This window comes from Oncorhynchus tshawytscha, linkage group LG28 (genome assembly GCF_018296145.1).
Source record: "Oncorhynchus tshawytscha isolate Ot180627B linkage group LG28, Otsh_v2.0, whole genome shotgun sequence".
Taxonomy (NCBI): domain Eukaryota; kingdom Metazoa; phylum Chordata; class Actinopteri; order Salmoniformes; family Salmonidae; genus Oncorhynchus; species Oncorhynchus tshawytscha.
Window position 1 is genome coordinate 17024513 of NC_056456.1, and position 15892 is coordinate 17040404.

General features: G+C 42.3%; 1 protein-coding gene across 1 annotated transcript; it reads right to left on the bottom strand.

The window, feature by feature from the left end:
• Window positions 1-1853: 1853 nt before the first annotated feature.
• On the bottom strand, window positions 1854-13801 carry LOC112227367 (opsin-5-like). Its single transcript, XM_042308357.1, has 5 exons — window positions 13678-13801; window positions 6141-6303; window positions 5300-5408; window positions 4190-4585; window positions 1854-2602 (listed from the first exon to the last, which is right to left on the bottom strand). The coding sequence occupies exons 1-5, from the start codon at window positions 13799-13801 to the stop codon at window positions 1889-1891; spliced, it is 1506 nt and encodes a 501-aa protein (XP_042164291.1). The 3' UTR covers window positions 1854-1888.
• Window positions 13802-15892: the final 2091 nt, after the last annotated feature.

Consider the following 15892-nt stretch of genomic DNA (forward strand, 5'->3'; position numbering starts at 1 on the left):
CACATTCTTAAGATAAAATGTTGATCATAACTGAGCTAAGACAGGTAATTTTTACTAGGATTAAATGTCAGGAATTGTGAAAAACTGAGTTTAAATGTATTTGGCAAAGGTGTATGTAAACCTCCGACCTCAACTGTATATTTATGAGCCACACATTCCATACTCTGACATTGGTCGTTCTAATATTTCTTAATTCCTTTTTATTTTTGGGATTTGTGTGTATTGTTAGGTATTACTGCACTGTTGGAGCTAGGAACATAAGCATTTCTCTACACCCACGATAACATCTGCAAGATATGTGTACATGACCAATTCAATTTAATTTGACTAGTGCCCAGATTTCATTTGGCCAGGCAGCAGGCAACAACAGGAACCTGGGTAGAGCCTATATGCATTTGATTAGAATAACATCAGCTACTGTATTTAGGAGCTTCTCCTCGGAGTGTGGACCCATCCAACCCCAGATCTGACCCCAGATCTGACCCCAGATCCGATCCCAGAGGTCCATCTCTATCTGACTACCACATGGCCGATGGGCTGCGAAACACTCTTTTTTAATTGCATGTTTTAAAAAGGATCAGGGACGAAGAAGATAAGCTCAACATTTTTGAAAGGCATTGATTCATGTTTTTTGTAAACCTTCCCACATCGTGATACTAACATTCTTATCAAGGCTGGAGCCTGTTAATCCGCTTCGCAAACAAGAGAAAATGTATCTCTGCATGTATGATTAATGAATAAATCAGCGAATGCAAATGCTGATTAGCGTCTGTTTTCCACGCAATAATTACATTATATCAGATTTGTGGATGTTTAAATGAACTTTGTTCCAATTGACTCCCCATAATTCAATCTAATTAAGTACAAATATTTACTTTAACCAAGACTACAAAAAAATCTTTGCTCATTAGTTTCTCATATAGGCAGTTGGCATTTAAATGAATGAATAAATCAACAGACTGCTACCCAGAGAGAGAAGGTGCATGGCGAAGTGCTACAGTACTGTTAGTTCAGCTGTGGAAAACAGGGGGGAGATTTAATGGCTAGTAACATGATTGGAAGGAATCAACCGTTTGTAGTTTTGGTCAAATCATTTTTTGAACCTTGCAATGGAGGACATTCCATGCCGATGACTGCCATGCATATTTTACACAGTTTTCACACACAACACGGTTCACAATGTGTCAATACCACACAACACATCTTTTTTGTCTCGTTTGTTTTTTTGAACCCTTTCTTCTCTGAATTTTGACTATCTACAGTCGCTCAATTTATACTTGGTTATTTGCCCTGCTCGCCCTTTCTCCTCTCCCTGTTGCGCTTAGACACACAGTATACTGGAATGCTTATTGTTGAGTGAATATCAGTATCTTCAGCTGCTTTGATTATGACTTTGGTTGATTCTATCGCTGTCTCTCTCATCGATCTCCTTTGTACATAAAGTCAACAGTTTCATGTTGAGTTAAACCATGCTGTACTGAACCAACATAAAACAATCCAGCACCTACTGTATATGTTCCTGTATTAGACAACTGTAAACACCGGATGGAAAAAGGATTGTAGAGGAAGCGGAACTGATGTCAAAGTGGGTTTCGCTTTCCATCGTCCATGTGTCAAACTGTTTATTGCCGCAAACAGTATTGTACCTTGGTTGCTGTCCCGATCCTTCCGAGGATGATGGGGTTCCATTTTGTTCCACTGTGTTCTCCTCCAGCCCACATGAATCCTTGAAGGACAACCTAGGTTTTTACTAAGCGCATTTCAACAAAGTCACTGTCTATCTTGACAGATAAATAAATGTCATTTTAAATATCAACTGAAATATATATATATATATATATATCAGAGATGTAAAAAGTATAAAACCAGAGGACGCATATATCACATTCTAGGGCCAGGCAAATTTTGCGTGTCCCGGCACCATCTCCAAGTTGATCTGAAGGTTGTCGATCTCCGAGGTCCTTTTGCTGCTCATGGTGGCTCGCAGGGACTTCTTGTGACGGGCCTCCTGTTTTTTATGCTTCTGCCTCTGCTTCCGTGTTGGTTTCTGTGTCAGTGGCTGCAGCTGCAGCTGGGGCTCTGTTGAGAGCTGATCCTGAGGTGCGTTAGTGTTGACTGAGGAGCTGGGGGGGTTGGTGCCACCATGGCAATCTCTGGGGTAGTGTCTGAAGCACTCGAAGGCATCGCTGCACTTCTCGCAGGTGCTGCTACAACCTCTGTACCCAGCGAGGGCTTGGTTGGCAGATGATTTGATGATACAGGACTGGTCGTGTCCTAGTGGTCTGCGGAGCGACCGGAGGCTAACCTGGACCACAGAGCCGGAGCGGCACTTCCCCATAGCGCCTTGGGAGCAGGAGCACAGGCAGCCCTTCAGACAGGCCCTGCGAAAGCTCAGCAGGGCCCGGTACATCACCCTGCGGAAGTTGGGCCTGAGCAGCAGGTAGATAATGGGGTTGTATATGGTGGAGGACTTGGAAAACATTGCGAGTATGGCGAACGCCAATGGTGGGATGTTCTCCATGTGACCAAATGCTGCCCACATAGACACCACAGCATAAGGGCTCCACGCTGTGAAGAAACCGATACAGACAGCAACACTCAGCTGGAGGAGAAAGATAAACAATAGGACAGGAAAGGGGGGAAGGAAAGAGTGAGAGAGAGAGAGAGAGCAAATGTTATTTAACAGTTTAACAAGATCTATTGGCAGATGGCGTTTTAGTGCACTAGGCACTCCATTCACAACTGACTGACTCCCGAGGATTGAATGATTGAAATAGGAATTGAGATTCTTTTAACAACACGGTTAGAGCGAGGGATATATTAGGGCCTATCTGACTGCCACTGATTGGATGAAGAGCGTAAGAAGGTATTGGTGAAGCGTTGTCGTATGGATCTCTAAATTTGTTTAATTCTGACTCCTAGGCCCTCCCTTTTCAATATGGAGGATGACGTTGGAATCACGCCTCAGAGAAGAGTCCCCAACCAGAGTGGTTTTCCTGATAATACGATTTGCATCAATCTCCGGTGTGAGTGGATGAGGGGGGGGACCATCACCCCTGGAGCGGGGCTGGTAGCAGGGAGAGATGTGTGTGTGTTGCGTTGCGTTCACGCACATACTGTACTGTACATGACTGGGAGAGGATGAGTACTTTAATAATGCCCCTATGGGGGTGAATATACAGGTACAGAAATAAAGGAGAGAGAGTGAAAGAGAGGGAACAAGAAAGGAGGAAAGTGAGAGCAAAAGGGGAGGGGGAGGACTACATAAAGCAAAGAAATTGAGACAGGTATTTACTAATCCTAATCTATATCCTGCACTGATCTTGCCTGACGACTCAAACTGAATTCTTCCCGCTGATCTATGTTCGCTATACACTTCAGTCTTGAGACTGCCATTGTTGAAGCCATTTGGGGTGATGACGGTCAAAATGACGGGTGTTGTACAAAACAAAGTCATCAGCGATTGGATCATCTCTAACCAATCAGAGTATCAAAGCCAATGACGAATTTTCAAAACGCCGTTTTACGTGTGTTCTGGCTTTTTACTCATTTCTACAGTACACAGAAATTACTCATTTCTACAGTACATTGTTGAATAATAGTGAAGACATCAAAATATGAAATAACACATATGGAATCATGTAGTAACCAAAAAAAGTGTTAAAGAAATCAAAATATATTTTATATTTGAGATTCTTCATAGGAACCACCCTTTTTGCCTTGATGACAGCTTTGCACTTTAGGCATTCTCTCAACCGGCCTTATGAGGTAGTCACCTGTAATACAGATGTGCCTTGTTAAAAGTACATTTTTCACTCACCACCTGGATTCGGTCTTATGTAGCAAAATGTGAAATGTGTTTGTGACATTGGATAAAAGTAGAGACTCAGAACTACAAAATGGTATATCATACACTGTATTTGAGGAACAGTCGGAAAGTCACTCAATTGAGATGGTTTGGGATGAGTCGGACCGCAGAGTGGTTACTACATGATTCCATATGTTATTTCATTGTTTTGATGTATTCACTGTTATTCTACAATATAGTAAATATAAAGAAAAACCCTTGAATGAGTAGGTGTGTCCAAACTTTTGACTACTACTGTATATTTATCCCTTTTTAAAATCAACTGTTGTCAGAACATGCTTTACGGTACAGTACCCCTGTTAGACTCTGTTTAGTGCTCACCTTCACAATAACAGCCTGGATGTTGCTCATCTTGGCCGGCCGGGCCTCGTGATGTTCCATGGCCTTACGAGAGGCTCGAACCGTCATCAGGATGCCCGTGTAGGATACAGTGATGATGCAGCAGGGCACGATGTAGCACAAGATAAAGAGCGCCGTTGTGTAGGAGCGGGCCACGGGGTGCAGGTTGGACAGGCGCCAGTCGATGCAGCAGGCTGTGCCATATGGCTCTGGACCATACTCTCCCCAGTGGGCCAGAGGGGAGAAGGCGAACACCAGGGCCCAGACCCATGCACAGACTATCAGCAGACGGCCATGCCCCGGGTTGAATCGGTTACCTGAATGGATGGGTGGAGAGATGGATAAGGAGATGGATGGATGGACCGAAGGATGGATGGATGGGGAGATGGATGGATGGGGAGACAGATGGATCGATCAATGGTGGGGAGAAGGATGGATGGATGGGGAGATGAGATGGATGGGGAGATTAATGGATGGGAGAAGGATGGATTGGAGAGAGGATGGATGGATGGATGGAGGAGATAGTCAGCTTAATAGGATAGCATGGTCATCATTAGAGATTCTGATAAGCGCAGTTGAGGATTTCTAAAACTGAAAATGTCATAGGGGAATATTTTGACAGGTACACATTTTTCAGAACTGTTTTAAATGCTCCCAGAGTGATTTTCTCAATTTCCAGACCTGGGTATGTTATGGCGCACATACTAAACACATGGATAACTGATCCATTATGTACTAGACCATATTTAGAAAGAACAGCAATGAGAGAATACATTAATAACTCATTTGTTAGAGCGTGCCTCAGCTGGATGGCACAATTTTTGTCAACATCACAAGCCATACTAATTGAGTGTTGGTTAGTCAGTTGCAAGTGGACTTGTCAGCCATCAAAGCAGTGGCTGATGTTTGTTCGGTCACTGAGGAATTATCTACTTCTTTTGATTATCTAGTTCCTTTGAACTTTAGATTTTCGCCCCATCAATAAATCAACAGTCAACTACTTAGTGTCGACTTTTACTAATCCTCTGTCAATTCCATGGACAGGACTAGGGCCAGGCTCTTTGATGACTTACCGTAGAAAGGATAACATACTTTCACAAAACACACCATGCTCAACAGGGTGAGAGTGGTCAGACTGCAGATCCCAAACAACACGCTGCAGAACGCGTAGATCAAACACACCGTTTTCCCAAACAGCCACCTGAGGGAGAGGGGGAGGAACAGAAAGAGAGGGAACAAGCGAGAGCGGTCAGAAAGGCCGTAGAGGGAGAGAGGGAATTAGAGGGATAAATAGAGAAGGGGGGGAGAAATACCGAAAGAGAGAGAGAGTGAGAACACACTAATCATTCAATGTACAGTAAAGCAGGACCTGTTGGAGAGGATAGTTTTTAATCCAAACCCAACACCTTTACTAATCTGCATTTACACAGTGTTGTGGCATAAGGCCAGCGTTAGACATCAAAACCTTTAGTCAAAACACTACAGTTTCCTGCACTGTAAAACAAAAAAAGTAAAATCCTTTTGGTTTTTACATGAACGTAATGTACCTTTATTTACAGTAATGTACAGGCAATTGGCTGCCAGTAAGTTACCGTAACAAAACTACAGGATTCCTTTACAGTGTGTCTGTGAAGTATAGGAGCCAGTCACATGTGAGGTGAAGCATTTCCTCTCCAATGGGCTGCTACTGTGGCTTGGGAACTGCACTGTGCTGGCCTGGAAATGTCCTTTTCACATGATCCTTTCCAGGAGGATCCAGTGGATGAGTAACCAGGTCAGACAGCACAGTACAGCTTGGCTTGACACTGTAAAATACTATACAGTGCCAGACCTGGGTACTCCCTTATTTCACTATTATTTGATGGTTTGTACAGTTCCTGTGGTAGATATTTGCTAGGCTTGGCTCTGTGGTGTAAACATGGGTGTACAGTACTTGTGGTAGATGCTGGAGGTGATGGCCATGGGGTAGAGGGACAGGGTCAGACCCATGTCGCTGATGGCCAGGTTGATAATGAAAATCTCAGCTGGTTTGAGCAGGCGCTTCTTCTTGTAGGAGACGTAGAGCAGTGTGCTGTTGCCAAACAGAGAGCACACACCTGCAGACCAGAGAGAGAGACAGAGACACCACTCAGTACTCTGCTGTGATAATTACCACAGAGACGGACACGCCTCAGGACAACAACTGGAGGGGTATATAAATATGCAGAAATATAAACACTAGAACGGGCACGGCTGTACTGTCGAATGGCCGTGTTCTGTTGGGTATGTCCGTTCTAGTAATTCTATGACTATGCCTGTAATCAGTATAGTTAAAGAACATGTTTGAACTAAATGACATCCCAATGCGGCGGTGTCCCAAAGGAATATTAAGGGCAGTGTTCAGAGTCAATGAATATGGTATATTATTTCCCCAGACTTTTCCTATCAATGGAGCGTAATTACACATTGATGTAACTAATGAACAAGGACACTCCATAAATCTACACGGAACAAAAATATAAATTCAACATGCAACAATTTCAAAGATGTTACTGTTCGTATAAGGAAAATTCATTAGGCCCTAATCAATGGATTTCACATGACTGGGAATACTGATGTGCATCTGTTGGTCACAGATACCTTCCTTCTTCTTCTTTTTTTAAATGTAGTGGTGTGGATCAGAAAACTAGTCAGTATCTGGTGTGACCACCATTTGCCTCATGCAGCGCAAAATCTCCTTTGCATATAATATATTTAATTAATTGATCAGGCTGTTGATTGTGGCCTGTGGAATGTTGTCCCACTGCTCTTCAAAGGCTGTGCCAAGTTGCTGGAAATTGCGTTTGTTGTCCATAGCTCATGCATGCCCATACCATATTTGACTCGATAACATTATGGAAAAAGGGTGGCAATTCTTGCTACAGAGAAAAAGTGGGCTAGTTTACAGGCATTTTGGGCTCGTTTTGAGTGGTCATTGTCTTTGAAATTTTAGTTAGTCCTGACAACCCTGGGCGGAGGAGGCATCTTACAGTGGGTGTACTGTGAGCAAGTGACACTGGGAACAAAGATTTTTATAACTAAACCAAGATAGACCACAGCTTGTCGTTTCCAGTGGGAGAAGATTAAAAGCCAAGCATGAGCTAGCAAGAGCCTATTTGAGTGTTCTAGCATGTATTCGCATATTTCTGTTTGGGAAACACTCTGAAGTGCGCGTGTACAATAACTCAAATCGCCCTTGCACTCCTTCTAAACAACGCAATGTTTTAAAACGTTCTTTGTACTTCTATACTGAACAAAAATATAAAAAGGTACAATGTAAGGTGTTGGTCCCTTGTTTCATGAGCTGAAATAAAAGATCCCAGAAATGTTCAATACGCATAGAATTCTCTCAAATTCTGTGCACAAATTTGTTTACATCCCTGTTAGTGAGCATTTCTCTTCTGCCAACATAATCCATCTACCTGACAGATGTGGCATATCAAGAAGCTGATTAAACAGTATGAGCATTACGCAGGTGCACCTTGTGCTGGGGGCATAAAAGGCCACTCTAAAATTGAGTTGTCACACACCACAATACCACAGATGTCTCAAGTTGAGGGAGCGTGCAATTAGAATGCTGACTGCAGGAATGTCCACCAGAGCAATGTTAATGTTACAATGTTACCATAAGCCGCCTCCTACGTTGTTTTAGAGAATTTGGCAGTACGTCCAACCGACCTCATAACCGTAGATCACGTAAAACCACGCCAGCCCAGGACCTCAACATCTGTTTTCTTCACCTGCGTGATCGTCTGAGACATGCCACCCTGCCAGCTGATGGGTTTGCAAAACTGAATAATTTCTGCACAAACTGTCAGAAACCGTCTCAGGGAAGCTCATCTGCTGTTGTCAACATTGGGAACAGAGTGCCCCATGGGGTTAAAACTTCTTAAGGATCGGTGTCCCACTATCGGGACAACTTCCGGTGAAACTTGAGGACGGGGAATTCAAATAAATAATCATAAATATTATGGATTTTAAACATTTAGGTACATATACAGTGGGGCAAAAAAGTATTTAGTCAGCCACCAATTGTGCAAGTTCTCCCACTTAAAAAGATGAGAGGCCTGAGAAAAAAAAATCCAGAAAAATCACATTGTAGGATTTTTAATGAATTTATTTGCAAATTATGGTGGAAAATAAGTATTCGGTCACCTACAAACAAGCTAGATTTCTGGCTCCCACAGACCTGTAACTTCTTCTTTAAGAGGCTCCTCTGTCCTCCACTCGTTACCTGTATTAATGGCACCTGTCCACAACCTCAAACAGTCACACTCCAAACTCCACAATGGCCAAGACCAAAGAGCTGTCAAAGGACACCAGAAACAAAATTGTAGACCTGCACCAGGCTGGGAAGACTGAATCTGCAATAGGTAAGCAGCTTGGTTTGAAGAAATCAACTGTGGGAGCAATTATTAGGAAATGGAAGACATACAAGACCACTGATAATCTCCCTTGATCTGTGGCTCCACGCAAGATCTCACCTCGTGGGGTCAAAATTATCGCAAGAACGGTGAGCAAAAATCCCAGAACCACACGGGTGGACCTAGTGAATGACCTGCAGAGAGCTGGGCCCAAAGTAACAAAGCCTACCATCAGTAACACACTACGCCGCCAGGGACTCAAATCCTGCAGTGCCAGACGTGACCCCCTGCTTAAGCCAGTACATGTCCAGGCCCGTCTGAAGTTTGCTAGAGAGCATTTGGATGATCCAGAAGAAGATTGGGAGAATGTCATATGGTCAGATGAAACCAAAATATAACTTTTTGGTAAAAACTCCACTCGTCGTGTTTGGAGGACAAAGAATGCTGAGTTGCATCCAAAGAACACCATACCTACTGTGAAGCATGGGGGTGAAAACATCATGCTTTGGGGCTGTTTTTCTGCAAAGGGACCAGGACGACTGATCCGTGTAAAGGAAAGAATGAATGGGGCCATGTATCGTGAGATTGAGTGAAAACCTCCTTCCATCAGCAAGGGCATTGAAGATGAAACGACAATGATCCCATACACACCGCCCGGGCAATGAAGGAGTGGCTTCGTAAGAAGCATTTCAAGGTCCTGGAGTGGCCTAGCCAGTCTCCAGATCTCAACCCCATAGAAAATCTTTGGAGGGAGTTGAAAGTCCGTGTTGCCCAGCCACAGCCCCCAAACATCACTGCTCTAGAGGACATCTGCATGGAGGAATGGGCCAAAATACCAGCAACAGTGTGTGAAAACATTGTAAAGACTTACAGAAAACGTTTGACCTCTGTCATTGCCAACAAATTGTATATAACAAAGTATTGAGAAACTTTTGTTATTGACAAATACTTATTTTCCACCATAATTTGCAAATAAATTCATTAAAAAAAAATCCTACAATGTGATTTTCTGGAGAAAAAAAATCTAATTTTGTCTGTCATAGTTGAAGTGTACCTATGACGAAAATTACAGGCCTCTCTCATCTTTTTAAGTGGGAGAACTTGCACAATTGGTGGCTGACTAAATACTTTTTTGCCCCACTGTAAGTATCTTATATCGGCCGAAAGCTTAAATTCTTGTTAATCTAACTGCACTGTCCGATTTACAGTAGCCATTACAGCGAAAACATGCCAAACGTTTGTTTGAGGACGGCGCCCAACGTCAAAATATTTTTCTACCAGCACAGGTTTCATACATTCACATATAACAATTAAATATTCACTTACTTTTTGAAAATCTTCCTCTGATTTGTCATCCAAAGGGTCCCAGCTATAACATGTAGTCTTGTTTTGTTAGATAAAATCCATCTTTATAGCCCAAAAAGTCTGTTTAGTTGGCGCCATCGATTTGAGTAATCCACTCGTTCAGCTTGCAGAGAAAGGAATCTGAAAATCTACCCCTAAACTTTGTTTCAACAAGTCAAAATACATTTCTATTTACTCCTCAGATACCCTAAAATGTAATCAAACTATAATATTTGTTTCGGAAAGAAGTATGTTCAATAGGAAACCGATTTTAACAGGTGCGTAATGTCTTCATGCCGCGCACAAACACGGATTTCCAAGACTGTGACCTACTAAAACTGATATTTCTTTTTCATTTTTGAAGTTACAAGCCTGAAACCTTGAACATAGACTGCTGACAGCCCGTGGAAGCCATAGGAATTGCATCCAGGGAGCTAATTCTCAATATGACCTTTCTCTTGCATTTCTAATAGAATGGTCTCTCTCAACAACAACAAAAAATCTGGTTGGTTTTTCTTTGGATTTTCTCCTAACATATCTATTGTGTTATATTCTCCATCATTATTTTAACATTTCTACAAACTTCAGTGTTTTCTTTCCAATGGTACCAATTATTTGCAAATCCTGACTTCATGGCCTGAGTTACAGGCAGTTTACTTTGGGCATGTCATTCAAGCAGGAAGTGGAAAAAAGGGTCCGAGCCCTAAAATTAAGAAGGAATATCCTTGTAACTTGTTACGACGTTAGAAGCAAAATTCAGTTTTCATCAAAATAACTATTCTTGTAAGTTATGACATAAAGGAATTTGAATATGTCTCAAGACAAAAGATAAATCGACATCCATTGATGGAAATTGATCTGACAAGTTTACGGGCGAATTAACTCATTTGACTGCTATGGTTAAGCAATAAGTCACCAGGGGGTGTGGTATATGGCTAATATACTACCGCAGAGGGCTGTTCTTAAGCATGACCCAAAGTGGAGTGCCTGGATACAACCGTTAGCCGTTGTATATTGGCCATATACCAAAAAATCCAGGGGTGTCTTATTGCTATTATAAACTGGTTACCAATGTAATTAAAACAGCAAAAACACGTATTTTTGTCATACCCCTGGTAAGAGTCTGAAACTTTCAGCCAAATCAGCATTCAGGGCTTGAACCCAGTTTATAATTAAGCAATAAGGCCTGAGGAGGTGTGGTATATGGCCAATATACCATGGCTAAGGGCTGTTCTTATGCACGACGTAACGTGGAGTATACGCGGTATAGCAACGCGGTATATTGGCCATATATCACAACCCCCCGAACTGCCTCATTGCTATTATAAACTGGTTACCAAAGTAATTATGGCAGTAAAAATAAATGCTTTGTCATACCAGCTGTCAGCCAATCAGCATTCAGGGATCAAACCACCCATTTTATATTTGTACATAAATCTCTTTCGTGCATCTGCATAACTACAGATCAATCCGACAGGAGAGTGTGAGTGATGAAAGTTGGACAGATGTTCTCAAAATTTCTGAGCAAAAAAAAACTATTTTCTGGCAATTATTTATCAAATCAAATTGTATTTGTCACATTCCCCGAATACTTACAGTGAAATGCTTACTTACAAGCCCTTAACCAACAATGCATTTTTAAGAAAATACCTAAAAAAAAAACAAAGTAGTAAGAGATAAGAGCAGCAGTAAATAACAATAGCGGGGCAATATACAGGGGGTACCGGTACAGAGTCAATGTGCAGGGCACCGGTGTCAAGGTAATATGTACATGTAGGTAGAGTTATTAAAGTGACTATGCATAGATAATAACAGAGAGTAGCAGCATCATTAAGGAGGGGACATTTGATTAGCTGCTCAGGAGTCTTATGGCTTGGGAGTAGAAGCTGTTTAGAAGCCTCTTGGACCTACACTTGGTGCTCCGGTACCACTTGTCATGCGGTAGCAGATAGAACAGTCTATGACTAGGGTGGCTGGTGTCTTTGACAATTCTTAGGGCCTTCCTTTGACACCGCCTTTTATAGAGGTCCTGGATGGCAGAAAGCTTGGCCCCAGTGATGTACTGGGCCGTACGCACTAACTACCCTCTGTAGTGCCTTGCAGTCGGAGGCCGAGCAGTTGCCATACCAGGCAGTGATGAAACCTATCAGGATGCTCTCGATGGTGCAGCTGTAAAACATTTTGAGGATCTGAGGACCCATGCCAAATCTTTACAGTCTCTTGAAGGGGAATAGGTTTTGTCGTGCCCTCTTCACAACTGTCTTGGTGTGCTTGGACAATGTCAGTTTGTTGGTGATGTGGACGCCAAGGAACTTCCAATTTAATTAACTAAACATGACCATTAATAATGGCATAATAACATAAGGCTACAACAACAATAAGCTGTTATAGGCTATTTATTAAATTTACCAGTCTGTTTACCGGTAGGCTACACAAGTGGCACAAATTAATTGGCGATGACTCCAGTGAAATCGGGATTTCAACATATATATTGTATCAAATGGTACCCTACAATGGCATATACATTAATAGGCTACTTGATGGGCAACAGATGCAAATGCATCATTATCCACATCTAAATTTCACTGAGGACTTTTCCTCATAACAGAAGCACACAAGGGAGTTCCATAACTTACATTTCAAATTTCCACTCAGTCAGCCCCTGAGACCCAAGAACTGAGCATCCCTGAAACACATCAGTTCTAGCGTGTTAATATGTTTTATGGGAAAAACGTTTTTAAAAAAAGGTGTCTATATATTGATAATCTAAATAGCCCACCTACAACTGGTAAACAGTTGTCACAACGTGCGAGCATTCTGCCCTGTCTCCTCTCACTCACATGACTCAGCCAGTAGTGGACTAAGCTTTTTGCTGCAGTGCTCACACACACACACACACACACACACACCCCGTAGGCCCTCCCCAGCCCACCACTCACTCACTCAGCACAGAGGCGCCGCCAGGGATTTTGGGCCCCGTGAAAAGATATCACATTGGGCCGCACCACCACAGGCCACACCAACCCTGCGCAATTGCTGTAACCACACACCTCCAGAACCCAATCGACCCATTCAAAGCTTTAAATAACTCTACCTTTGCAGGCTTACAACTCTCTTGTTGTCCAATATTTACTGTACGATATTTACTGACAGTGAGCTGTGAAAATATAACTCTGTGCAGATATGCATGCAACATTCTGCATACAGTGGAATTCACTATTTGATGCAAGACTGATACCCTCTATAAGAAATGTGCTAAATGCCATCTTTTACAGTCTAAATATAATTTTAATGGAAAATTCTCTTAACATTAATGAATAAATTAAAATACATCTAACTTAAATATACATTAACCTCTTCAATTAAAATAAATTAACATGGTCATCTATAGAATTATATAAACAAAATAATAAAATCAGCAGCAGATTTTTGAGCTATGTATACATAACTAGAAAATAAGCAGCTGTAAAAGTGGAAATGGAAAATGGACAACAAAATGAAAAGGCCTGATGGTGGCGCTAGAGGAAAGGTCAAGAGGTCACCAAATCAATAGGTTTCTTCCACTTGGGGTCTTGATTGCCATAAAATGTGTTGTGCACAATCACGCAATTACTTTGCGATATATCTTGTTCTCAGTCTGTTCTCAGTCTGTTCTCAGCCTGTGGGCATCATGTGTGTTGTGATCCAATATCCACAGCCATGTCATTTAACAGTTATCACTGGCCCTTGCTCAGCCTTACTCACCAAGAGCCCAGTGCTGAGCCTTCTTGCTAGCAAAGTCACTGATCAAGTCTTTGAAGTTCAGATTTCTAGCTAACTGAATTTCAATGGACAGCATGGCGAGACTGCAAAGCCTGTCCTGGGACATATTGGACCTCAAATAGTTTATCCGTTTTAGCTTACTGAAAGCTCTCGCCACCAGCAACGGTCACAGGCAGTGTGCAAAATATACGTTAGCAAATGCACACTTCTCCAAAAATACTTTGCAGCTGCATCTTACAAATTGCATTCAGGAGACCAAGAGGGGACAAGTTAGGGGGGAAAGTGGGAGCATATACAGTGTTCAGGTGTCTTACTTCATTTTGAATCTCAGGTGTAAGATCTCTGGAATATTTCATGATCAGTGGCTGGCAAACAGAAGGGTCTTAATCCTCACTAATCTGCCCAACTTTCAGAACAGCAGAAAATTCTTTTAAAAAAACACTGTGTTCCGAAACACCATTGCTGCACTGTCCTGAGCTGTCTGTTGAGAGGTCTCATCATTGAATCTCTTCCGTTACCTGTGGGGGCTGTGTTCCTTGCTAAATATGCGTAGCAATCAGTGTTGCCTCAGACAGGACGGACTTCCATCCATCTCTAAGAGCCTGCATCTCTTCCTTTTAAGGCTCTGATATTGGCTGCCTCTGTGTCAAGTGAGATTTATCCTGACTGAGGAATCACATTCCTGTCCTCAATGCATTGCAGTACCTGCAATTAGGCTAAATTACATGTCATTCAATACAATGCTGCTCACCTCCTTCTTCAGTTGGGAGACGGGGCTGGTTCAGGGGTATGGGGAGACGGGGCTGGTTCAGGGGTATGGGGAGACGGGGCTGGTTCAGGGGGATGGGGCTGGTTCAGGGGGATGGGGATGAGGAGACGGGGCTGCTGAGCCTGAAGCTGCATCTGTTGGGCCTGGCACCAGGCAGGGGCAACTGATTTAGTATGAATAGCTTGCTAAAACTTTGCCCACATTGATTAAATGTTGGCCAAATGTGGAGCGAAATGAAAACACTCAGAATTAGCTACTTCATATCTTCACAGAAAATGTTAGGAGAGCAAAATTTGCTTATTTCAATATGGACTAAGCTAACAGGTCAATTTCCACCACTCATGGGCGACACCGACCTTCCTTTGTGAAAAATTGGGTGACATTCTGTCGCCCTTTCTTTTCTCTCTTTTCATTTTTGGAAGCCATATTTTTCTTTAGGAAGCTGAGGCATGATGCTCCACCGGCACTCCGCACTCTCAATTCAATGCTATTAGTGAAGGGTCATTTGGTCCAAGAGCCAGCTCTTGTAGGTGATCTTTGGGAGACACATATCAGAAGAGCCGAATCTATTTATAAAAATATATATTTTTAAATAGGATATGAATAATTACAATTTTAAATGAATAGAATTAACTAATTCAAAGAATGAAAAATGAAATAAAATAATATAGGGTTAAATGCTCGAGCACACACAGACTTTCTTACTGTCTGCTCAGACTAACAGCCTCACCTGTTGTTCCTGTCAATCAGACACGCAGTGTCAACCAATGAACCAAAGATGCGTGAGGGAGGGCCGAGCCGACTCACTCACAGTCACACACTTAGCAGCCGAGGAAAGAGAGGAAGGACAGCTGTGAAAACAACAGCTGGAAAATTATTCGGAAGCACAGTAGCATTTGGATTTATTTTAATAATGTAGACAATGTTAGAGCACCAGAATTTGTCAAAACAAAATCTCATATAAATGCCCAACTTATACCGGCATACGCTAACTGTGCACCCACACGTGCAGATATACCCGTCAAGTAGGCCTACTCCGCGACCCACAGCAACGCAGTCTTCTATGGACCAGTTTATGCCAAGATCTATGTCTGTTGCAAAACAAGGCCAAAATTGATATTGCATTGGCTAAAATGATTGCCACCGATTTCCAGCCATTTTCGATTGTGGAGGACAGAGGTTTTAGAAATTATAGCAATAGTCTAAATCCAATGTACACAATTCCAAGCAGAAAACCCCTTTCAAAATCCCTTATTCCACAACTGTACGAGAGTACACAGGCTTCAGTGCGGGAAAGAGTACAAAAAGCGACTGCAGTTTGCCTTACCACTGACTGCTGGACATTTTTTATTTTTTTATTTTTTTTATTTCAACTTTATTTTACCAGGTAGGCCAGTTGAGAACAAGTTCTCATTTACAACCGCGACC

What these genes read in the sequence shown, in the direction of transcription:
- LOC112227367 (XM_042308357.1), bottom strand. Translation starts at nt 13,801, where the DNA reads ATGTCCCAGGACAGGCTTTGCAGTCTCGCCATGCTGTCCATTGAAATT. An exon ending in ACCTCCAGCATCTACCACAA is followed by an intron (nt 5,409 to 6,140) that starts GTACTGTACACC and finishes CCTCTCCCTCAG; the next exon opens with GTGGCTGTTTGGGAAAACGG. An exon ending in GCATGGTGTGTTTTGTGAAA is followed by an intron (nt 4,586 to 5,299) that starts GTATGTTATCCT and finishes TCCATCTCCCCA; the next exon opens with TCCATCCATCCTTCGGTCCA.